Genomic DNA, 26,940 nt, shown 5'->3' with positions numbered 1-26,940 from the left:
ATAAAGTTTTAAGCGACTATATTAAAACAAAATTATATATTTACAAAACCGCTTTAATGATTGTCACACATAGCATTAAGACTTTAATTATACTTAAGAATGCTGCGTGTTTTTTGCGATCTGTTACTTTAGTTATTATTTTTTTGATAAATTAATGTTTTAAAGACAAGATTTTATTTATGTATAGTGAGACGATCAGGCGAACAATTATTGCTTATAAAAATAATTGTTACTTTAGTGTTTTAACATACATGCAAATTTTTTTTATGTGAGTACTTTACAAGAGCCCAAATGCTCCCAACCGTCTGGAGCCAGTGACACTATGCCATCCCCAATTGGGGTATGTTGTTAGGCTGAAGGTAGTGGGGAAGGGAAGAGGAAGGTGGGAAAGTATCCGGCTATTCAAATTTGGTCACCATTTCAAGCAAAATTTCGCTTCTGAATGATGGTATTTGATTAGAGCGATACTAAAAGTATATACCACTCTGAAACGTGCCTCAAAAATACAATATTTTGTTTAAGGCGATGCACTAAGTCGTGGAATATTTTAAATTGAGCCGCTATCAATAACAACCCTTACGTAGATGGCGATAAGGTTTAAATTCCCGCTTAACACCATCCGCCTGTTTTGATTTATGCAAGAAAAAAACATGGCCAAAAAGTGCCTTTTATTTTATTTTGTGGATGTTCAGGCATAAATATTTAATTTTTTTTCGATCATTTTATAAATAACTTAATTTGCCACATTATACAATAAAATCATAACCGAAAATGGGTTCGTAAGTAGGAGATTTTAAACATTAAAGTAGTTTTCATAGGCCTTATACATTATTTTTTTCTGGGCTTATAAAAAGTCTTATCTAAAAAATACTCGATTATTTCAAAGTCCAAGATGTATTCTACTCGCAGTATTTAATTAAAGCATCTGAAACATTTCTAGGTGACCAAATTTTCAAACCAAAAACACATGATTTTGCATTACTACGTATGGCATCGCCTTAACCACTTATTGCTAGGGTTTCTTAATAATTTTTTTTTTTTTTAAATCAGGTTTTTTAAATGATTTATTCAAAGTTTATACATTTTTCAATTAAAATATAAATAAGAACGAAATAAGCAGCTCAAAAACACGACCGATCTCAATTCAAACTGAGTAAAATACATCGCTAACTTCCACGAGCGTTACTCGTGTTAGCTAAAAATAGAACACTGCAAGTCGAAACCGGGGAGTTTCACTCGGGCTAGCAGAAATTGGAACGCATTTAGCGCGCGAGCGTGACTCGTTTAAAAGAATGAAGCGGTTAAATGAATAAATAGTGAAACAACACAAATTAATCAAATAAAATTAATTTGAATCTGCGAACTCAGTATTCATAGCCAAGGATCGTAAACACTCAACCATGGAGGTCTTCAAATACAGCTACAACTAATTTATACTCTCAAAGTTACTGTCATGGTTGCGACAATTTTTTTGTAGTCCTATGTTAACATTTGTTGTAGCACATAAAAAATCATTATGATTAAATAATTTTTTATCTGCTTTAATATTTAAAATTACTATTACAACTGTTAGAGATTATAGCTGTTTTTCTCTGGCTATTAAACTGCATACTTTGACTGTTCTGTTTGTTTAATGGTCACAGTTAAAGCATGTAAAGAAATCGGTACGACAGATTAATGTTTACATTCATTTTATTTAGTTTAAATTTTATTATGTAATGAACAACCACCTGAAATTTAATTGCATTTTTTGTTAATTAACATGTTCCCATAAGTGTATGTGAATGACTGCGCTTTGCCATCAAATCCTAGAACTCTTTATATTTGATTATTATGTTCATATTATATTATAATGTATGCGAAGATCTCCAAGTTGCACCATAATCTTTGACCATGTTATTTATTTTCTTGAATTATTGTGCCCTTGGAACAACAAAGTTCTATCTGACACTGCAATGATACTCGATATTGGGCTCTAGAGAGTACTACTTTAGGGTTCAATAACACTTAACTTTGCGAGTCAGATAGAAACTAGTTGTCCAGGGCCACGTTATGTTGTGCGATAACCAAAATGATTTTTTTTTCTCCTTTCTCTTTTCTGATCGCTTTTGCAACCAACTCTTTGCCTAACATGCACTTATGTATTTTTAAAGCATTGGCGTCAAATGATTTATATGTATAATGTATACCATCATTCAGGATAGCCACGCGTCAAAATTAGGAATTCAAATCTGGCGACTTTAATGGATAACACATTCAAAGTAATTGGATGAAACATTTGGTTTTTTCTCAGAGCTTATTTCCCAAGCCCTTGTTCATGAATACGAACGCTTAATGTAATTTTTATCGCTTCCTTTTGTCAATCAGATCGACGCTATTTTGGGAAGTGGTGTCATGTGCGCTGGCAGCGCTGGTCATGTGGCTGACTGTGATCTTTGCCATCCGCTACACACTCAAGGTGCTGTTCATCTACAAGGGCTGGATGTACGAGACACGTGGGCCCGGAGGGAGCGTGTCGTTGCCCACCAAGCTGTGGATCGGCGTTGTCAGGCTACTGTCTGGCTGGAATCCTCCCAAGCTCTACAGCTTTCAGGGCTCGCTGCCGCGCCTACCTCTGCCCACCGTCAACGACACCATGACACGGGTAACTTTGATAGTTATTTTATGTTACATATTATGGGCATTACAAGTTATCCAATTATTATTATTCTTATCTGTGTAACATTACAGACATCATCACATCTGATTCGTTATTAATGTACAGTTGTTACAGTTTGCATGAATAATTAAAAACATATTTCAAATATGTACCTACGGTTGTGGAACTACGGCAACTCCATTTTAATGTTGTTCGGCTGGAGGAATTGGAGGAAAATAAAGATCGGTAAGCACCTGTTTATTCAGATACGACCACTAGAAAACTACCCGATGAGGGGTTACTAGGGGGATAGATCACGGAGTGATTACGACTCTTAATATTCCTTTTGACCTTTCCAGCAACACTCAGATGTTAGTTATTGCCTACAAAATATCACCCAGAAGTCAATCAAAAAACTTTCATTTAATAATAATAATATTTGGCTAATTTATGTAGCGCCGTTTTCGTGAGAAATCACCTCAAGGGCGCTGAAAACATGAGACATGTTTTTTTACCCCGCTTTGGAGCGGCAGTTTTAAGCAACAATCAATTTTTAATTTTGGTGGTATCTTATTAGGACGGTACTGAGGGTATCATTCCCTTCTTGAAAATATTGCCAATACACTATCATGTTAATATGATTTTCAATTTTGATTTTTTTTTGATGCCGACCGTTATAGTTTCCTCAATAGACAATGTCTGTTCTGAGGATTGCAATTTTGTTTATAATATTATCCATCTAAATTAAATAAGTCATTTGCCCACACTTGGGCAGTCAGCTCCAACGTCAACTTCAGCAGTGGGAATAATGATATTGTAATATATAGTATTAATTGCTTTCATTATATTTATTTCTTATCAATCAAGATTATGCACAGGTACTTTATCTTATATTGCATCAAGTTTTGAGCCACTCCACATTTTACACAGTAAAAAATTTGCCAAAAGATTTAATCAGATATATTAACTACCATCTTATTTTGATAACAAAAATATTTAATACCTACTAAACTTACTGACCAGTAATAAAATTTTCGTAAAACACATTCATGAATTCAGGGTACAAAGAATTGCGCATTCGTATGCCCATGAAGTAAGATTGACTTCACTTATGGCCTTGTGCTTCATTGGTAGTTTTGCAATATGGATTATTGATTTTTTCTCATCATCCAAATGTTTTTTCCAGTATCTGCGAAGTGTCCGGCCATTGCTCGATGATGAAAACTACAACAGGATGGTCAATTTGGCCGATGAATTCAAGAAGGGCATCTCCGTGAAGTTGCAGAGATATCTTGTACTGAAATCATGGTATGAATATTCAAACAATTTGAATACCTAACTAATAAGCAGAAACGCATATTATACTTCAAATAACTAATAATTTAAATAGTTAACACTTTACAATGTACAGTAAAAATAACAAGTTTCCATTGTAAAAATGTAATATGTATTTGTACAGCGCCCTTGAGGAGATTTTGCACAAAAATGGCGCTACGCAAATCTCCCAAATATTTATATTATTATTAAGAACTTCAATGATAACGAATTATAGTTTTTTTGTTCTGGTGCCAATTCCTTGTAACCATCCCAGATTCTAGGTGGGAATGAATACATGTATGGAATACCTTGAATATGTTATGTCTTGGGAATAATTGGAGTCCTCTCACATTTGAAGAACGATTTTGGCTTTGAAATCTGTAAGGGCCCCCCCGTTACTGCTGTTTCTTGACCCGTTTCAGTTATAGATCAAATCAGCTGTCCAGCACATTTGCCAAGTCATGCCATCAAAAGTGAAACTGGACAGTTCAAATGTAAAAAAAATGAAAATGGTGATAATCTTCATTTCTCACCCATGTCAGAAATTTGTACACGTATTTATTTAAGATTACTCAATTCTTTTTTTTAAATCTAAAATTATTGATTGTAGGTGGTCCAGCAACTACGTGTCTGATTGGTGGGAAGAGTACGTGTATCTGCGAGGTCGTTCCCCCCTGATGATCAATTCCAACTTCTACGGCATTGACGGTCTGCTGATGCACATGACCACGGTGCAGGCTGCACGTGCCGCCAATGTCATCTACCTGTGCCTCAAGTTCCGTCGCCACGTGGACCGCCAGGAGTTGGAGCCCATCATGGTGCAAAGCATGGTGCCGCTGTGCTCCTGGCAGTATGAGCGCATTTTCAACACGGTTCGCGTACCCGGCGTGGAGACCGACAAGATCGTGCACTACCAGGAAAGCAATCACATCGTGGTCTACCACAAGGGGCGCTACTTTAAGGTGGTCATCTACGTTCGTGGTCGCCTGCTCAAGCCTGCAGAAATTCAAGTGTAATTATCATCATTTTGCTATAGGCCAGTTTAAGTGCCACCTCATCAAAGAACTGTTTTCACCAACAGATGCAATCGGCTTAGTCTGAATGAGGAGGACAATTACACCCTATGCAATGAACTAATTGTTCAGCTGTATTTTTTTACGTGTGTCATTAATTAAAGTTGGTACACAATTTGAATGCTTGTTTACTCAAAACAACGATTTTAGGGTTAACATTTTTTGCCAGTACGCTTGATATATTATATTTTAATTGTACCTTCTGGGGTCTTATTAATAGTGAACATTATTTGGTTGATTGCTTGCAGGCAGATGCAGATGATCCTGGATGATGTGTCAGAGCCGCTGGATGGAGAGGAAAAGGTGGCATGCCTGACAGCCGGCGAGCGCTCGCACTGGGCGCATGTGCGACAAACCCTCTTCAACAAGGGCCACAACCGCACCTCGCTTCACCTAATCGAGACTGCCGCCTTCACAGTCACCCTTGGTCAGTTCTTCATTTTTGAATGTGTTTTAAATTTCATCGCTTTTTATGACCATCGCATCGAATATTGGCACCATTATGAAATGTGTTACATTTTATCAGTACCCGTTAAACACCAATTCTCGGCTCATTTCAGCGTTTGATTAAATTGTGATCAGCGTCCAGCATAACGCCATGCCACTATGCTTGTCAGCTGATCACAATTGAATTAAAATCTGCCGAGAATCTGCATATAACGGAGACCGTTCAGAATGGCGCTGATTGTCGATTTAATGGCCATCATTGAGTTTAAAACTCTTGCCATATTACTGAAGTGCCATTATTGTGGAATATCACTTCAAGGGCGCTTTCTATTATTTTTTCTTTATGTCAAAATTATGTTATTTGTTCAATTTTCTTACTTAGCAAATACAGTATTTTGTACAGGGCATCATTAATTGTGTACTGCCTTATTTCTATTGCGTACTGCCTTATTTCTATTGCGTCTTTATCTGTTATTATCTGGGTTTTTTTTTAAATCAAATATTTGTTTTTTGCTCTAAATTTATTTGTAATTTAATCCTTAGATTGTATCATCATGATTAACTGATATTGGCAATGTTTTAAATTTTATTTTGTATCTTATCTGTCCATTGGCATTCTGATTTTATTAATAACAATTCAGAGGTACTTGTGTATTAATTGCTACCTATAGTAATCTTATATCTATAAAATTATTTAAATACCCTTCATAACTAGTAGTTCTTTGAACATTAGATTTTGCATAATGTTGATTTGACAGAGTGCACAAGCGCGCTCTGGCAGATCAAAATGGTACTATTAATAATGGCTACAATCTTGACAAGATTGTCCGGACCCGGAACACACAAAACAAATTTAAGCAGACGAAATGAAAAGTGGTCGAGTTGAAACAGGACTTTACAACACTATGAAATTTGAAAGACAGCATGCGCTCACATCTGATTTCGCAATAAATTTAACAGTAATTAAGTGGTTTTAAATTTAATATAAGTTAATCCTTTCTTTTCTCTAAATAAGAATCCAACGGAGCTTTAAATTGGTTAATATTAGTAGCATCGATGACATGTTCTGGAAGTTTGTTCCACGCATCCACTACTCTATTTGGAAGGGAGTGATTCCTAGGATTGGATGCGAAAGGTGTTTATTAATTTTTTTTAATGTCCACAGAGATTTATATTTTTATTGGTGGTGAAGATTTCTTGGATGCCAGGGCAACTATAATCTCCAAATAAAATTTTGAAAGTCTCAATCAAGTCACCCCTTTCTCTTCATTCTTTTAATGTTAGTAATCTTGGTTCCTTGAGTCTATCTTCATATTGCCGGTCTTTTATATTTCTTGGTATTTTTGTAAATCGTTTCTCTTCTCTCTCTATTAGATCTATATCTTTCACAAAATATGGACTCCATATTTTTAAAGCATATTCCAGGAGAGGTCGTACATATGTTTTATATATTTTTAACATCAAGTCCGGTGTTAGGTCAAGGAAGGTTTTCCTGATTAAATATGTTATCGAATTTGCACTTTTAACAATCTCAGCAATATGAGGTTCCCAATCCAAGTCTTCTGATATGGTAACTCCTAGGTCTTTTCCTAATGTCACTGCTTTTGGGGTGTTTCATTTAATTTGTATGCAAGCTTAGGGTTAGTTTTTCCAATAAGTAGGACAGTGCATTTTTCAGCATTGAGTTTTAGAAGCCAACCATTTGTCCATTGATATACTTCTTTTAAGTCGTTTTGCAGTTGCTTGTGATGTATATGTGGGTTGGCAAAGAATTTTTTATTGTTTGCAAAACAGCTGGAATCTGATTTTATTGTGTTATTTATATTATATGCTCAATTTATGTAATTGTTGATTTATTTACATCAAGGTGAAATAATACATGTGAACCATGCGGTATAATAAAACATTACTTTGATGGCCTACGTAGTCAACTTGTAAGGCTCTATTTTATGAATACCGAGATTGCGGGTTCAAATCGGCGTGAAAAAGTGAATTTTATTTCATAAATTTTTTTATTCTTATAAAATACTGTATTTTAGTATACTTGCAGCACGTTCCAAAGTGGAAGATACTCTCATTATCGCCCTGGTAACAGACTTCTATTCAGAGATTCAGAATTGTAATGTTAGTTGAAATGGAATTAGCTGTGTTTAGTGACCAGATCTGAATAGCATGCACTACCTCACCTTCCTCTTTCCCATCTCCTTCTCATCCCTACCTTCAGCCTCACAACTTACCCCAATTGGAGATCCCATAGTCTCACTGTCTCCAGACGATTGGGAGCAGTTGGGATTCTTGTGCGTTTACATAAACTATTATTATTATTTACATAAAGCGCAATTGTGATATAAGAATTTATTTATCTTGTTTTAAAAAATATATTATTTGAATTAAAATCATCATGTGTTCAAGAATGTTTTAAAACCTTTTCTTTTTGGCTCTGAAAAAATAAATATACATGAAGTTGACAAATATTATTTTTGTATTGTGTACAATAACGCTGTAGCGTTAATATTTTGTATTTAATTATTATTTATTAAACAAGTTTTTTATAAACTAAACAATGCGTTGCAGACGGTCAGTAAAAAAAACACAAACAAAGCTTTTAGTGTACTGATAAATTGGGGCAAAGGTTGCAATGACGGAACTCTCTAGGAATATACACTTAAATGGCGTTAGATTAGCAAAGATAATATTAATGTGTATTAATATTTTTAGACAAATTTTTGTTACCTTCGCACCGCAGTGGATAGTTAATATCCGATCTACACTGAAGAGGTAAAAACCTAGAAGTGTGTTGTGGGCGTGCCAAATATGCTCAATTTCCTACTAGCCGTAGTAGTCACCGTGACTTGTTCAAGGTACCGCACAGCAGATCAGATGCGTGTCATGAGGAATGGTGCTATTAAATTAAATTTCTAAAACAGTGGATATATGTAACTACTAACTTTTTTGAATATATATATAATAGATGATTAATCTGTTGCAAACTAAAACACATAATCATTTTTATCAACCTGTCTGTTGTCTTGGAGTCGAAAAGTCTTACACAAATTGGCGAAATTAGTTTTCTTTAACCTGTTAACTGTGGATGGGACACCGGTGTCCTCCATAAAAATCTTGGAAAAATGTCTTTTTAACCCTTACATAGAAAGGGACTGTACGATGCATATGTTTAGAATCGCTTGTTCGAATATTGCTTTAGAAAATATTTTTGATTTGATGTACGCAGCTTCTCTGACGGCTTTGGAATAAATTATGCGGGAATTTTCAGGATGTCATTTTTTCTCAAGATCACGGACGTCACGATGGTCAATTGGTTAAATGGGTGTAGATCACTAATCTTGGGATGATTAATTTATTTATTTTACTTTGTTTTTACAGAAAAGATCGAACAGTGTAAAGAAAGATTAAAAATACAATACAGGTGTTTTCATTGTTTGTTTATTTGTTGCAGATGACATCCCATATGAGTTTGACGAGAGCCAGCCCAGCAAGCTGGACCGCTACGGTGCGATCTTGCTGCACGGCAAGGGATACGACCGTTGGTTCGACAAGTCTTTTACCCTATGCTTTGGAAACAATGGAAGGGTATGCAATATACAACTCTTTCATATATATATCTCTCTTTTGAAATTTCAATTATATAAAAACATTAAGAGGAATGCACTCGTTTTTTTTGAGTATGGGCAACAAAAGATGCAGATTTTTCGTAATTGTGAAACAAATTTGGAAATTATTTGTGGCTAAGTGGAGGTTATTTTTGAAAAATGTGATTTGTGGAAGAACATGTTTTTTTTTCATATTCCGATAGAAATAATTTATTTTTACACATATTAACTATTTTATAATATTGTTTTTTTTTTAGGTTGGCTTTAATGCGGAACACACATGGTAAGAATAAGACCACTTTTATATTGGTATTATACAATATAATAATTTGAATTGTTCTTTTTTTTAGAAAAGGTTTAGGTAAAAAGAGATTCAATTTTTTCATTGATTTATTAACCACCTCACTAGGCTCAGCCTGTTCCTGTTGATATAATGATCATACTTTAAAACGTAAATTATCTACTCTAACATAAAATTCAATAATTTATTGAAGATAAATAATTCAAATTTGTTTGGTAAAGACTGAAGAATGTCATCTTTGATAGAGTAATAATCCATACTTTTTTAATTATGTATATAATTCTACTGGTCAAAAAAAGGATTTTTATTTACCTGAATAATTAAAGATTCTTGGTTCGATTCCTGATTACGAGTTAATTTGTGTTTTATCTCTACTTTTTAGTACTTACTTTAAATACCCCTCGAATAACTTTCCCAATCCATCAGATAATAATGTAACATAATATGTTGTTTTAAATGTTAATAACATTTAGAGTTAATTGTTAAAACTAAAACCTTTGAATGAAATATTCTGACATAGGCAGTGAATAGACAATAAAAAGTTACCGTTCTCCAGACTCTGAGGGTACTCGGTGACTCGGTGGTAGTATCGAGAGAAGAGTGACAGTGGTAGTGATGACCTCTCTATATAATGTGTCTTCTATTCAATCTCTCTAGGGGGGATGCCGGAGTGATGTCTCACCTTTGGGAGATAGTAATCATGGACGAAGCCATATCCGACCTGTGGGTATTTCCAAAACCTGACAATGTTTCGCTTACCTTAATATAAGTCCTACGGTTTATGGAAGATAGCACCAACACTCAGTACTTAATATTTCAGCGCCTTGTGGAATGGGAATCTATAATTATTATTACATATATTATACTATAAGCTTGGTAATATTATTTAAATATGTATGTGTAACTATGTGTAAAGGAGCTTAATCTGTATGTTGCTTTGTATCGTTGTACAGCACGCGACATCGCGTATTACACTTTGTACCAAAAGTGAGGTTTTAATGCTGTTCGCGCAATATATATGGGATTGTTAGGTATGCATCCACAGGCTTAAAGGACAAGTGTAATGTCAATACCAAATCCTGCAAATGTCCTACCTACCTTTTTACCCATCCCAAAATGTCACCATATTAAAAATATTGTTGCGACACATGTAAAATCTGACAAGTGGTGTCAGTTGCTTATCAGAGTTCGGAGTGATAATTAATATCAGACAGGGCGAATATACATATAATTTGTGAAGTGAAATCAACTAATACTCCTGGAGACGTGTGATAGTCATCAACGGGTGAGTCCATCTTTCCTGCATTCCAATCTGGGCTTATCTTGTGCTCCAGAAGCCCAGATTTATACCTTTGATTATTGCACTGTCCATCGGGTTTGTCGGATGCATATATCGTCCCATAACCTATCATTCGGAGTAGTTTGGGACTGGTCCTTTGGGCGTGTGGCATATCACACCACCTTTAAAATATATAGTGGAGTCGTAGCTTCGCGACACCATTTTTGGTTCTTTCGAGCCGGATTACCAACGGGGTATTTAAAATTAACATATTTAAAGTTATAAATAAATATTATTTCCTCTTTATACTTTGTTAATTTGTATGTACTAGGTTGCATTTGTAATTATTGTTGTGTTTAAATTCCTACATACAATTAATCATGGCGACTAGCGATAGTACTCAGGATATTAAAATCAAGTTAGTAGAATCGAAGATTAATTTGATGCATAATCGTGTTAATGAATTATACGAGAAAGCGAAAAGTATTGCGGACAGGGAGACGAGAAGTTCGGAGGATTTTCTTAAACAAACGGTTAATATAGCTACATATTATGCACAATTTAACACATTTTGTGATGAATTTCATACACTTCAGTTGAAAAAGGATTCAAATTACAATATGAATTTCGATTTATGGAGTAAATTCGAAAATAAGTACTGTTTTGTAGTTTCTATACGCGAAAGCATTATAGCAAAGCAAGATTCATCACGCGATCGACAGAAGTTAAATAATTCACCATTAATTAAGCTCCCACCGATCGACATGCCATCGTTCGATGGTAATCAAGAGAATTGGTCGATATTTTATGAAGCTTTTAAATTAAACATTCACTCAAATGAAAATTTGAATACGTCGCAAAAGATGCAATATCTGATAGGGAAACTCCAAGGAAAGGCGTTATCAGTTTTTGCGGGAATACTTCCGAACGAACAAAATTATTTTTTAATTTGGGAAGCTCTCGAAAAGAAATATCAGGACAAACGCGTGCTAGGTACCTTTTATCTGAACAATATTTTGAATTTAAAATTATTGGCACCTAGTAACCCAAATGAGTTAAATAATTTTATCGAAAGGTTTGCGTCTTCCATAGCTGCACTCAAGGAATTAGGTATTGATGACCTAACCGATTTTATAATATTACATGTTGCACTGAAAAAATTAGATATACAGTTGGTGCAAAATTTCGAAATGTCTATACGGGAGAAAGCTATACCTACATATACCGATTTAATAGAATACATTCGGTCGCATGTCAAAATCCTAGAACGAACTGGGCAAAATGATAATAAAGTTGTTAATAATAAAAACAAAGTTACGCATTCATTCGCTGTGGTCGAACCGAAGTCAAGTAATAATAATCGTAACAGGTGTCGGAAATGTAATCATTCTGATCATGTTGAATTGTTTAAATGTGAACAATTTAACGAATTAAGACCAAATGCTCGCTTTCAGTTTGTGAAATTAAATAATTTATGTGTAAACTGCTTAAGCGATAAACATAAAACTGTGAAATGTCCATCTAAATCGGATTGTAGAATTTGTAAAAAACGACATCACACCGCTCTGCATTTTGAGAGCACGGTGAATACTGAAAGTCAATCGAAAAACGAAGCCATTACATTAATAGCGCGTAATAATAAACATTATAATAATTTTTCTGCGGGTAATATAGCTACGAATGTACTACTGTCAACCGCGCAGTTATTTGCTTATGACAATAAAAATAATCAAGTAACCGTAAGGTGTTTAATTGATTGCGCCTCGCAACAAAATTCAATCAGTTTAAACACTTGTAATGAATTAAATCTTAAAATAATTCCTTTAAATAATTCAGTAGTTAAAAGTGTTGGTTCAGTAGAGACACCAATATTGGGACACGTTGCGTTAAAAATTAAATCCCGCGTTTCAGAAGATACTTATAAAATTAGTCTATTAGTTGTCGATAAAATAACTGATAAGCTTCCTACACAACATGTTGACACAAAGTCATGTGAGCATTTAGTGGGTTTAAACTTAGCGGATGAATCCTGGAACGTTCCATCCGATGTTGATATCTTATTAGGTGCACAGTTATTTCCATATATTCTGCTGGGGAATAAGGTTTTATCTAAACATAATACGAATGCACCACCGGCTATACAGACAGTATTCGGGTATATTGTAATGGGTGAAATACCTACGTGTACGCCGGAGGTTTCGTGGACGTTCGGCCCCATAACCAATGTAGATTTATATAATGCGTTATCCAAGTTTTGGACGATGGAAGACATGCCTATTAAGTCGTTGATGAGTGCTGAAGATGCAGAATGTGAGAAAATGTACCTCGAGTCAGTCCAACGGGATGAATCGGGAAGGTATATTGTATCTTTACCGTTTAAGATAGATCCTAATAATTTAGGTGATTCGCGCCGTGTCGCGCAGCGTCGATATGAATATTTAGAACGGAAATTTAATACGTCGCCAGAATTGCATTGCAGTTATAATGAAGTAGTTTCTGAATATCTGGAAAAGGGATATATGAGGGTTGAAGTTCCGTCTTCATCTAATATTGATGAGGGATATTTCATTCCTCATCACGCAGTAATTCGTAAAGATAAATCAACAACTAAAACTCGTGTTGTATTAGATGCAAGTACAAAGACCAGTTCAGGGTTATCACTTAATGATATTTTGTATACAGGTCCAAATTTGCAATCTAATTTATTTACACTTTTAATTAAATTTCGCTTATTCGCTGTAGCATTAACCGCAGATGTTAAGCAAATGTATCTACGTATAATGGTAACGGAAAGCCATCGAAAATATCAAAAAATTCTCTATAGATTTCACAAAGATGAACAAATTGGAGTTTATCAATTTAATTCACTCGCGTTTGGGTTGAACTGTTCACCATTTCTAGCAATGCGAACTATACGGCAGCTAGCGAGCGATGAAAGAAATCGTTATCCGAAAGCGGCGGAAGTTGCAATTAATGATTTATATATGGACGATTTTGTATATTCTGTAAATACTATAAGTGAAGGCATCACTTTGGCTACAGATTTAATGGCGATGTTCAAGTGTGGAGGATTTGAATTAGTCAAATGGTCGAGTAATTCTCCTCATTTACTGGCCCAATTACCAGAGTCGCACCGCGCGACAATGGATTTTTCGGATAAATGTAGCATTTTAGGATTAAAATGGGATCCGATATCTGATTGTTTTCAATATATGATATGTCCGACGGAGGAAAAAACTATATGTAAAAGATCAATTCTTTCCACAATAGCTCGTTTATTCGATGTATTAGGTTTGGTTGCTCCGGTAATTTTATATGCCAAATTACTTTTACAAGAGCTGTGGTTAGAGAAAGTAGGATGGGACGAGGAACTACCCCAAAGTATTGTTAATAGATATGTCAAATTCAAGGAAGAATTACCGATGCTTTCTAATTTATATTTACCTCGATATTTGGGAGTAAAGGAGGACTGCACGATAAATATTATCGCCTTCGCAGATGCGAGTATGAAAGCATACGGTTGTGTAATATATCTTCATGTCACGGATAAGGGTGGCAACACTACAATGAATTTGATATGTTCTAAATCCAAGGTGGCCCCTCTGAAAACAGTATCGCTCGCTCGATTGGAATTATGCGCTGCGCTTATTTTATCTAGACTCGTTAGATCTATTATAGATACTTATAGAAATCGCGTTTCGATAAACGATATATTTGCTTTTTCAGATTCAAAAATAGCACTTTCTTGGATTCACTCGTCCCCGCACCGGTGGCAAACTTTTGTAGCTAATCGAGTTAGTGAAATTCAGGAAAATTTACCCGCGAAACATTTTTATCACATAGATGGCGTTACCAATCCTAGTGATTGTTTATCACGAGGACTACTGCCTGCTCAGCTGGTCGATCATTCTCTTTGGTGGCACGGTCCGCCCTGGGCTGCGAACCCAGTATCCGAGTGGCCTGTCGAAAGATTTTCCCCCTCACGAGAGGAGGAGAATACTTTGGAATTGAAAAAATCGCATACATTTACGATAACGTCAATAGAGGAAAATTCTCCGATATATAATCTCGCTTTAAAAATTTCCTCATGGCCAAAACTGCTGAGAATTGTGGTATATATTTTACGATTTATGCGAAAGTTATCACGCTCAACAGTTATAAATTCCACGGAATTAAACATTGCTGAAATGAATGTATTAAAAGCTTTACAGAATAGGTATTTTAGTGCCGATATACAATTAATACAGAGGGATAAATTATGCTCACCTTCAATCCGAAAACTAAACCCGTTCCTAGATCATAATGGCTTGTTACGTATAGGTGGTAGATTAACAAACGCGAATATACCTTTTGAAAACAAACATCCAGTACTTCTGCCAAGACAGGATCATATTGTCGATATAATTATAGACTTTCACCATCGTGTGAATTGTCATACTGGTGCACATCTCCTTATGTCAATAATTAGACAGCGTTATTGGATCTTATCGGGGAGAAATCTAATACGCAAAAGAGTACATGCTTGTAATTTCTGTTTTAAAACTGCACCTTCTAATATTATACCGCTAATGGCAGATTTACCTACAGCTAGAGTTCAGGAAGCAAAGGCATTTACACATACGGGTGTAGATTTTGCCCTACCAATAAATATAACCCTTTCTAGGCGTCGTGGGGTAAAAAGTCAAAAGGCATATATATGTCTATTTATTTGTTTAACAACGAAGGCTATACATATGGAAGTGGTATCAGATCTAAGCACGGACAATTTTTTAAACGCATTTAAGCGTTTTCTATCCAGACGCGGACCGGTTTCATGTATGTACAGTGACAATGCGACAAATTTCATAGGCGCAAAGAATTGTCTGGATGACTTATATAATTTTTTAGAGGAAAATTCAACTAAAGAAGTTCTTCGCAATGAATTTAACATTCGGAGAATTGAATGGAAGACGATTCCACCCCGCGCTCCTCATTTTGGAGGATTATGGGAGTCAAATATTAAATGCATTAAATCGCATCTGTATAGGGTTGTGGGTACTCAACTTTTATGTTATGAAGAGCTTCTCACAGTTCTGACACAAATAGAGGCTGTACTTAATTCACGGCCATTATGTTTATTAAGCAGTTCTCATTATCCAGAAGCTCTTACTCCGGCTCATTTTCTGATGTCTACCCCGATTCAGCATCTACCTGCTTATGATTTGACTAATGAACGCATTAGTCTACTGAAAAGGAAAGAGCTTTTGGACCACCTCGTTCAATCTTATTGGAAGAAGTGGCATATAGAGTATCTTCACTCTCTGCAGATGAGAAAAAAATGGAATAGTCCCGCGAATAACATTCTAGTAGGTACCATAGTATTGGTGCATCAAGAGGATGCGCCTCCACTTTATTGGCCGGTGGGTGTTGTTGAGGAGGTGTTCCCTGGTAAAGACGGAGTGGTTCGTGTCGCACGCGTAAGGACCCCTTCCGGGAACTTTAAACGACCAGTCGTAAAATTGTGTCCTTTGCCTACACAATAATTATTATTTCTTTATTTCATTATTTTATAAATTTTCGTTTTAACTTTGCAATATTAATAGCGTATTGATAAGAATATTTATATTTCATCTTTCGTTTTACATTTAACTTTTTACTTTATTTGAAAGTACTTAAAATTTCGGAAGGTACTTTCAACGCCGGGAGAATGTTCGCGCAATATATATGGGATTGTTAGGTATGCATCCACAGGCTTAAAGGACAAGTGTAATGTCAATACCAAATCCTGCAAATGTCCTACCTACCTTTTTACCCATCCCAAAATGTCACCATATTAAAAATATTGTTGCGACACATGTAAAATCTGACAAGTGGTGTCAGTTGCTTATCAGAGTTCGGAGTGATAATTAATATCAGACAGGGCGAATATACATATAATTTGTGAAGTGAAATCAACTAATACTCCTGGAGACGTGTGATAGTCATCAACGGGTGAGTCCATCTTTCCTGCATTCCAATCTGGGCTTATCTTGTGCTCCAGAAGCCCAGATTTATACCTTTGATTATTGCACTGTCCATCGGGTTTGTCGGATGCATATATCGTCCCATAACCTATCATTCGGAGTAGTTTGGGACTGGTCCTTTGGGCGTGTGGCATATCACACCACCTTTAAAATATATAGTGGAGTCGTAGCTTCGCGACACCAAATGCCTAAAACTTGCTGCTAAAACTGTATCGCTTTAAGCTTTCATAAAATGCCAGGAATAATACCTGTTTTTTTTTGCAAGGCACTATTGTGTGTGTATCAAGTGGCCCAGTGCCATTGAGGTGGATTTTTCACAAAAACGGCGCTATACGAATCATCCAAATATTATATAAATATTATTGCGCCCGACTGTATCGTAAGACAATTTATTGACTATATTATGTGGCTACGCAAGGTAAATATTAAACCTAGAATACAATGTGTGTTACAAAACAGTCCAATTGTAATGTCCGATGAAGTTTCATGCTTCATATGCAGTGTTGCGTGCCGAACAACGATATGTGTATAAATTCTCACTTCAAACACTTCTTCAATGTATATTTTCTGCAACCCAAACCCTGTGACTGACTTTCCCCAAACCTAACAGAACCTGGGCCCGGAGCAGTTCCCTTTAACCCTCCCAATAACTATCGGCTTTGCCGAAATAACATTTTTTTATTTGAATTGGCCGCCAATTGTTATAGGGCTGATGCTCCTGTGATGGGTCACCTTTGGGAATACGTCATATGGTCCGAATTGGAAATGGGGTAAACTGCCACTTTTTACTATCTTTTCTGAATCTCGCCGGTGCAGCTCGGTGTCGCCAGTGCGTACTTCCTCACCTTGCATGCTTCTCACCTTCCGTCTCTGCGGAGAGACCACTGACTGCGCTGGACACATTGAGCGGCCTTGGCCTTATATAGTTACACTACAAACTATCATAATCTTAGCCCGCTGACAGACTGCGAAGGATTTTGAACGGAATATAAATTCCTTTGTTCACAATTGTCATAATTTAGTTTTTAACAAAATGGTTGTTATAAATAATACCACCTTATCATTTTGAATAAGATTTTTATTTTTAAGCAAATAAATTAATTGCATTTGCACAAGCGAATCATCTTCCCGCTGCTGGCCTGCTTCCGGCTATGCTCTCAGTTTGTATATCACCGGGACGGTCCCGGGCCGCTACCGGTCTAGGTGTGCCTCCCTGCGTATTTTCTATACAAATCAGCACCGGCCGAAGGAAAACGACCGGCAAACTGGCTGCAGTCTGCCAGCGCGCTTAGATTCAAGTTACCTCCCTGAACATTAACACCCTTGTGGAGGTTTTTTTTTATATTTTGTAATCTAGTCTTGTTACACTTTACACATTTATCGAATTATGAATATTTTGCTCTAATAATGCATCGCAGTGCTTTTCTATATTATTCATTTGTGTGTTTACCCTGGTATGACAACTCTACTATGACCTGAGTATGGAGTTAAGCATTATGTATTTCACACCTCAAATAATGTCTGCCTTTTTTATAAATTTTGCACTATATTATTGTTATAAGTTTGACAAAAGTGATGTTTATTTATGATTGTATTGATCGAGAATGACTTAAAAATAGCATTATTTCTGGCCTGGGTGCCGATCAAGCTTAATGTGTTGTGATTGAATCATGTTTATGTTTGTTACATATGTGTACTATAATTTTGTTTTATAGTTACTTTCATAACATCTAAGTGCATTTTAATATGAAATTATTTATATAACTGTCTAAAAAAAAATCCATAATAGATAGCATGGTGTTTAAAAATTTTATTGCTTTAACCGTAAGTAAAAACCTTATTTTATTGTTTTGATCGAGTCTGCACTCAAAATGGCGTTGTACAAGCCAAACCAGCATTGCTACAAATGTTTTAACTATAAATTCTAAATGGCTTAGATAGGAAAATGCCTGAATGATTTTTAAACTTTAATTATTTAGATACAATTTTAAAATCAAGTGAAGGCATTTTCATATATTTTTTTCCTAAAATTGCAGTATGTATTTCATACAGAATTTAAAATATTACAGTCTAAGAATTATATGCACTAAAAACTTTTGCGTGCTGACTATTATTAATATCGTTGAATTTGACTAATCTTCATAATAAATGCACTGTTTTTTAATGGTCGGGTGGCTTGAATCCCCCAAGTGCTAAATTAAAGTGTCGACGCAAGTCAGTTTTGCAATGTGAAAATGTGTGAGTGGCAATATAAGTGTGGCGTTGTTTTGGGTAGATATGATGCGAATGGCAACTCCAAGGGAGAGGTGACAGTAAAGCCGCCCACGCCCACCCGCCTGCAATGGGACCTCACCAGCGACGAGTACAAGGAGGCGGAACAACTCTCCTACACCGTCGCCAAGAAGTTGGTCAGCGATCTGGATCTGAGGATCGTCATGTACTCTGGATATGGAAAAGGTTAAAATTAAACTTTTTATTATTTATTATCAAATTATCTTTTCGTAGGGTGTGGAGGTTAGTGTACAGCCACATAACCCGTATAATATGGGTTCTATAATAAAACAGAACATTGAAGAAAAATGTATTTTACCATGTTTTGTTTTGTGACAGTTCTGTTTTTAACCACTTACCCCATAATATGTAAATGCAATTGAAGAGATAAACTGATAGAAGTGTGTCGGGGAAGGGTTCGTGTGCCCGAAGTAAGGTCAATTTTATTTTAACATCATTCATTCACTAAAATTTACATACAATCAACGCCTTAGTTTTTAGCCATTGTTGTGAAATTGGCAGTTTTCTCTGTTAGAGCACACTTCTATGGATTATAATATATTTGTTATATTGTTCAGTTTATTAATAATTCAATAAATACTTCTATGCTATGTTTAAGTATCATTTACAATTAATTATAACCTCTCGCCTCGCAGGTTTCATGAAAAAGTGCCGAACGTCTCCTGACGCCTACATCCAGATGGCGCTGCAGCTAGCGTACTACCGCAACGCCGGGCGATTCAGCTTGACGTATGAGGCGTCCATGACTCGCTTGTTCCGTGAAGGCCGCACAGAGACGGTGCGCCCCTGCACCATCGAGAGCGCCGCCTGGGTCAAGTCCATGGAGAACTCCAAAATTCCTGTAATTGCCGTTATTATCCACCCTTTTGATCTGTCAGTTTTCAGTTTTGAAAAACCTTAATGTTTAAGAATAATAACTCCCAATTTATTTAATAACAATTTGGATATTCTAAAGCGGCATCTCCTGCAACTGTTTCCACAAACAATACGTCAAATATTAATCAAAAAATGTTGGTTTCGTCCACATTTCGTCTCCTCTCTTCTTTAAAACATTGGGGCGTGGAGAGGAGGCCATAGACATTTTCTAATTATTTTGTAGATGTCTGATGAGGAAGACGTGTGTGCTATCATTTTTGATGTCAACTGTTATTATGAGTTTTGACGAGGAAGACGTTCTTGCAGTTTAAGCGATTGCAAAAATTATTGCACCAGGGAGGAAACACAGATTTCGGGTTCGACCATTTCTTCAACCTCGAAATTTTAATTTATGTCAGCAACAATTAAACTGATTGATCAGTTTTGTAAGATCTAAGTAAGAGAAAATAATGTACAAATAAAAAAAAACTGAATAAAAAAAAAAAAAAAAAAAAAAAAAAAAAAAATTGAAAATAGAGGTAGGAAACATGGCACGATCAAGTGAATCAGGTACTCGAGTCACACCATGTCAAGAGTCAGAATAACAGATGAGTATGAATGAAGCCAGGAATATGTCCCAAGGCCGAGTCCTTTGGCGGTCCGTCCTATGCCTACCCCTGCGGGAAACAGTGTGATGGTTAGTTAGAAAATAGAAGACAGATTTGGTTTAGGTAATTTCATCCGCGTATCGGAAATGGATTTCAAAAATTAGTTTTATTTAATCCGCCACAATTAAAAATATAAACAATGTGGCGTAGCAATTTCTCACAACTGGGGAATAGAAACAATCATCGGTATGAAGTTACTTATTTACAATTTATTAAACTCATAATTATTATTTTCGCTCATTGCCCATAACCTCAAAAACTCACATGTTTTAAGCTCTGTAACGAATCAATATAATAAAGTGCGTGAAATCATTTGTAACTATGTATAATTGTATGCATAGCAATATGTTTGGACATTTCTGATAGTGGTCGTCTAATGCTAGATACTTGTTCGCATCTGTAAATCGAGAAACGCTTCTCTGGACGAGCCTATTGTCTTTTGTATGTCATACAAATTTATTCCTTAAGTTTATGTTAAAAAATTATTTTTTTACAGCAAACAAAAGAAAAATTCCCGGTTGATGCCACTATCATTTATCATTTTTTTAATCTTCATTACTAAACTGCTAAAAGAGTTTGTCAGCAAGTCAATAAATAAATTATTTAAAACTTGGGTTTTTCGGTTAGGGATTTGTGTTTCTTGAATCTCTCAAAAACAAGTTTAGTATATTACTTTGATTCTGGAAAGACAACTTCTGTCTCTTTAACATGAAGTTTACAGTTAACAAGAACATTATCACACAAAGAATAATTCCTTTTTAAGTTTAATTTCTGTTGTTTTTACCTATAAGCAGTATATGTGATAAATCTAATGGGTCATAATGGAGAAGTATAAACATAACTTAAGTTCATTTGTCAATATTATGTTTTTATTAAAATAAAAACTGATTTATTTGGAATTTTTTGTGTTTGTAGGTGGATGAGCGCTTGCGCTTATTCCAGGCGGCAGCAGCGCGGCACCAGTTGGGCTACCAGGACGCCATGTGCGGCAAGGGCATCGACCGCCACCTCTTCTGCCTCTACATTGTGTCCAAGTACCTGGAGCTGGACTCGCCCTTCCTGCAGGAGGTGCTCAGTGAGCCCTGGCGCCTGTCCACCAGCCAGACGCCCCATGGTAACCAACCAACCACCCTTCACTCAAACTTCCATTATATGTACATATTGAAGTACATGAAAACTGTTAAATTATCAAAATTACATTATGTACAGGTCACACAATTAGAGTCGAGTCAAACAACATAAAATACTGAGGATTGTGGGTATTGGTGCAAATGTACACAATACCCACAATCTTGCGTGAATACGTATCATCAAATTTGAATATTCGAAAAGTTTTACAGTGTTATTTTTAGTATTAAAAAAATGTTTTTTTTTTAATTTTCGCTGGAATTTTCTTTATAGCGATACCTATACCTTACCCGGCATCTCCCAAGTTTCAACACTCTTCTCGAACAATATAAAAATTTGGAAATAACAATTCTGCATCTTTACATATTTTTAAATACATCCATTTCAATTTCGATTCTGGTTTCTGGAATGAATGAATAATTAAATGAAGTAGAATCTCGAAAGTAAAATTAACCCATTTCCCGACATCCGATCGAGCTGAAACTCGGCAGATAGATTCGTTGTCGATGACAATACACTCTATCAACTTTTGGTGGAACTCAATCGCGTACAGATCCATTTCTCGGAAATTGGATGACAATAATTTACTAATTAGGATTTGGCTTAAGTGATAGCGTGGTTTACTCATTTTAGTCAGTCCATGGGAAGAAAGGTTCTTTATATATATATATTTTTATATAACAATTTTTTACTATGATACATCTATAACAATAGATGTATTGTAGTAAAAAAACTTTTATGGTTGATTTTTTTTTGTTTCATGCCTTTCATAAACTCAAGATGGATGCTAGAGATCAGTTTTTAGTAGGATATATAAAATCAAATTACTCAATGCAATGATGTGAATATTCCAGGACAAACTACGAAGATGGACTTGAAGAAGTACCCTAACTGCATCAGTGCGGGCGGAGGGTTTGGTCCAGTGGCTGATGATGGCTATGGAGTCTCCTACATCATCGCCGGAGAAAACATCTTGTTCTTTCATATCTCCAGCAAGAAGAGCTGTCCTATTACAGTAAGCATCTAATCTTTTGGTTTTAGATGTCTTTTCATCCCATCCAAAAGGAAAAGTCACTAAATTATGTTCACTGCTTTATACAACCCAGTAAACATGTACATTTGTATAGAATATGTATACACAGTGAGAAAACCATAATGGTGCTGCCAGACGCAAAGCTCACATCAAAAGTTAATGTACAGCGCATCATCTTTTCTACCGACACACGACGCTATCAAATATTTCTTCCTATGGTAGGAGAGGGGGTCAGTTGAATTCGAGAGCGGCCGAGGAACATAATTTCATCTGTCAAAGTGACAACTTTACTTACTGACAGCTTGAGCACGTTTTCGAAATGGATGATACTTGTCGCCTATTGCTGGATCTGTTGGACAGCTCATCCTCAGATGATGATGCCGCCAACTATATAATTATAAATGCTATTTATAAACTTTTTAGATTTTAAACAATCTGCGCGTATATAGCGCATTTTCACATAACCTCTCCGTCGAATCAGGAAATTCGCAGTTCGCACGCCGATCGACGAAAGCGACATATAATAAATTATTGTAAAATAAGCTCAAGTCGATTTCCAAAAATGTCGAAGGCAAAGGCGGCAAGGACCAACACCAGGGCAGGGAACGAGAAGAGAGCACGAGAGCTGACGAGAGCAAACCAGATTACCCAGGAAAACAATTGAAAACAATCAACAAACGAACAAACTAGAGGCTTCTCTATGTAGGTATCAGGCCGTCCAACTTTATCAAAAAACCGAATGATATTACCATATAAACATACTGAGTTAAAAATATGATTAATTTTGAAAGGGCGAAAATTTGTTTACTTCAAATTCAAATATTGATTATATTTATATTTTAAATATATGTGAAGTATGTTTGCCAAATAAAGTTTTTTTTTATGTTTCTAAATTTACTAGCACACATGACGATATGAGCTAACATAATAAATAAGAAATGCATTATTAGGCTGCTTATGTCATGGCTGTCAAAGGGAACACGGAACTTAGTTGGTAGCTCCGTAATTAAAATGACCCCCTCTCCTTTTTACGGCGGAGAGGGGGACGCATAACTTTTCAAATATCGCGTCGGGAGCGGTTACGTAAAATAAATTCGGTTAGCGAAGTTCAGAACCACACTTATAGCGCGTTATCTTTTTACGTGTGTCGGGTCTGTATGGGATTGTATGGCGAGCGCTATTGTGCTTTATATTATCTGTTGATGTGAGCTTTGCGTGTGGCAGCACCATAAGTCTTGTGAGAAAACCAAAAGTTAGTTTAAAGACCATGCACATATATTATGTAATATTTGTTCGCAATAGGAAAATGATAGGAAAGGACACATATTAAGTGCTGAAAGGCAGGACCAAGGGATGATTGGGATCCTAATTGGTGGTTGATCACCTACGATCTTCTGATCAATGTGGTTTCATTTGAAATCTCACCACAATTATACATAGTGGGACTGATATTGCAATTCGATTATAATCATATCTTTCGATCTGTTATTATTATATGGTACTAGCAGTATTGATTCCCGGTACACCGGTGCACGTGCGTGAAACTCTCCTACCTTTACACTGTACAGACAGGGGTACTCTTGCGAGGTATCACAAAAAATGGAGTTAATTTTGAATAGATGGATGAAGCGTATGTGTGGTAATTGTACGACCTTGTGAAAAATTTGGAGATTCGAAAAGAATGCAATGCTGGTGTAAGCCATTAATGATTAAGTTTAAGTTAGTAACGGATGAACGAAGAAAGGAACTAATGAAGAATATAAGATGTGAATATGTTTGGTAAAGAAGTCGGGGATACTGGATGACATGACACGATCCAAATACTTGGATGGGCCATGTCAAGAGTCAGAACAACAGAAGGGTATGTATGAATGTGACTGAAACAAGAGTGCGTTCCAAGAGAGTTGTTTGGTGGTCTATCCTCTCTGCCTACCTCTGCGGAAGAACGGCGTGAGGGTCAGTTAGTTAGCTAACTTTTAATTTGAATGCGTTCAGTGTCTAACCAACTAAACTGTTCAAAATATCAAACCTTATTAATTAGGTTCCTACATATACTAAGTCTACAGTCTAACCCTACATATACTTTTTTTTACAAATTCCCAGTTCCGTACTTAATTTTATCATAACATAATGTGATGTGGAGTTATATACTAAACTTAACTTTTTAATAAACTAAAGTTTTTGGGAAAAACAAATAACAAAAATACTTTTGGCCGTGAAAATCTTAAATCATAATAATAATTTTATCATATTGTGTTATTTGATTGCATTGCAAGCATCTAGATAATCTCAAATGATTGCCTGTTATGTTTGAAACATGTAATGGGTATTAATTAATGAACTTATTTTTCCATTTTCAGGACTCGCAGAAGTTTGCCTCTGAGGTCGAGGAGGCATTAAAAGATATTAAAAAAATGTTTGAAGAAAGCACAAAAGTGAAAGAAACGAACGGCGCTAAACGTAAATAATGTGATTCTGAATAATTAAATACTTATTGGTTATTTCATGACAGTTTCATCATATCATAATATTTTTCAATAATGGCTTTGGGTCATTGGACTTACATCATAATTACTGATTTGAACAACAAAAATATTTGATTTTCTAATTATAACTTTTTTTTAAATTATTTCAATTGTAATAAAAACTGTCATGAAACCAGCAATGATTTAGTAATTAAATCATAGAAATAATATTAATTTAGTTTTTGTAGATGATAATTCAACAGCAATGCAATTGTTATGTATAGATTAAATAAAACATTAAGTTGTTAATATATATATTGTCATGTGAACTGTGTGAATGCGTTAAATCAATACATAATTACACTTTGCATTGGATAAATGGACTAAAGTTTTAAATTCGGTGCCTAGGCTTCTATAATGATGTGAAAACACAATTTATTTATTTTGTTTATTTTGTGATTGCTGTAATTTCTCCTGATCTATCTACTTACAAGGGTGCTAAATCATATAGTAGAATTTATGTGTGAAAAGGAAAAGATTTAAAATGAAGCCATCACTCGGAGGAAGAAGCTGGCAGGTACTGCACCGATGACCTAAATGTACTAGTATCAGACATTCTACAGTGATTGCGTTTATTCTTCATTTGGTAATGTTTGATGTTTCATTTTGCGGTTATGGTTTTGATGTTATTATGTAATTTTATATTATTATTAAAGTTTATAGAATAAAAAATCAGATATATCTGAGAGTATTGTTTACTAGTTAATTATTAATGTAAAAAGTATATTGTTCTAGAGCATAAGTAATCCAAAGTTTGGCTCGAGGTGTGAACCTCCCCACACGCAACTTTTAGTCAGTATTGTGGACTAGAATTAAATGATTAATCAAGGTTAGAGATCCACTTGCAGGGTAGTCTTCTTCTTCTTCTTGTACCTACAGTTCTCAATCGTACAAACCACCCAAAAGCCTTTCACTTAGGCTTTACAGACTTACTACCTCAAAATGAGATATTTTTGTAAAAATATACCTATCGTAATGTAGGATGCAACTTATTGTAATAGATCAAATTTAAATAAAACATATTCAGAAGATATTATTTGGGATTAAGGATTTTATGTGTTCATCGATGCATTTTTCTAAAATCACTGTTTTTTTCTAGCTTCGTTGTACTTTAGTTTTATATCCATGGAGATCTATCTGCTTGAAAATCAACTTTTGGCTTTGTCCTTTTAAACAAGTAATGTAGCACCATTGTTATGATGAAATTTAAACTATTTATTTATTTACGTAGGTACTTTAGATAGACAGAAAGATACAGTTTGAATGTTCTGAAATTTTTACAAAACATCTTTAATCAATTTTCTAAATTTTCACTTATTTATACTTCAAAGATTGACCATTCATAAATAATGGAAAAATAATATACATAGAATAATGTACGACTTTTTGGTCAATAATCTTAGTCAAGTTATAATATGAACATTAGTATGATAATGCAATAATTCTTGTCTGCGCGCTATTTTCACATTCAGATTATGAATGCTTTATCGAAGACTGTCCATATTTAACATATTGTAAAACAATTTAAAATTATGAATTAATAAAACAATCTACTTCTGTTTAAATATGTTTTCTTCATATGCCAATGCTTCCTACCCCTTTCCCTCAACACCCCCCCTGTTGGGTCTTCATTTACCGATCAACATAATATATGAAAATGGCAATATTTTTATTTGCAGGTAAATTGACACTTGCAGAAAGCCATTTCTTTGTGATTCTCTTTCGAATAGACCAATCCAAGATATTGTACTGCACACCTATCTATAACTTA

At 35.3% G+C, this 26,940-nt stretch overlaps 1 protein-coding gene across 2 annotated transcripts in view; it reads left to right on the top strand.

The window, feature by feature from the left end:
- The window catches only part of whd (carnitine O-palmitoyltransferase whd), a 68,317-nt gene extending 41,624 nt beyond the window's left edge, over positions 1-26,693 (top strand). Inside the window, exons 4-15 of one of the 2 annotated variants that reach the window (XM_089646018.1) lie at positions 2,368-2,644; positions 3,825-3,946; positions 4,566-4,967; positions 5,277-5,455; positions 8,933-9,066; positions 9,344-9,369; positions 17,376-17,438; positions 18,944-19,125; positions 19,596-19,801; positions 21,399-21,597; positions 22,466-22,626; positions 25,005-26,693. In XM_089646018.1, coding sequence (XP_089502144.1) covers positions 2,368-2,644; positions 3,825-3,946; positions 4,566-4,967; positions 5,277-5,455; positions 8,933-9,066; positions 9,344-9,369; positions 17,376-17,438; positions 18,944-19,125; positions 19,596-19,801; positions 21,399-21,597; positions 22,466-22,626; positions 25,005-25,112 — 2,059 coding nt within the window. In that variant the 3' untranslated portion in view covers positions 25,113-26,693. Of the gene's footprint in view, positions 1-2,367; positions 2,645-3,824; positions 3,947-4,565; positions 4,968-5,276; positions 5,456-8,932; positions 9,067-9,343; positions 9,370-10,044; positions 10,111-17,375; positions 17,439-18,943; positions 19,126-19,595; positions 19,802-21,398; positions 21,598-22,465; positions 22,627-25,004 lie in introns of both variants that reach the window. The other variant, XM_089646017.1, reaches the window with a different exon arrangement.
- Positions 26,694-26,940: the final 247 nt, after the last annotated feature.

The sequence above is a fragment of the Hesperophylax consimilis genome, chromosome 23 (genome assembly GCF_061612785.1).
Source record: "Hesperophylax consimilis isolate HC1 chromosome 23, BYU_Hcon_1.0, whole genome shotgun sequence".
Taxonomy (NCBI): Eukaryota; Metazoa; Arthropoda; class Insecta; order Trichoptera; family Limnephilidae; genus Hesperophylax; species Hesperophylax consimilis.
Note: the sequence above shows the minus strand (reverse complement) of the source record. Positions and strands in the feature narration are given on the sequence as shown.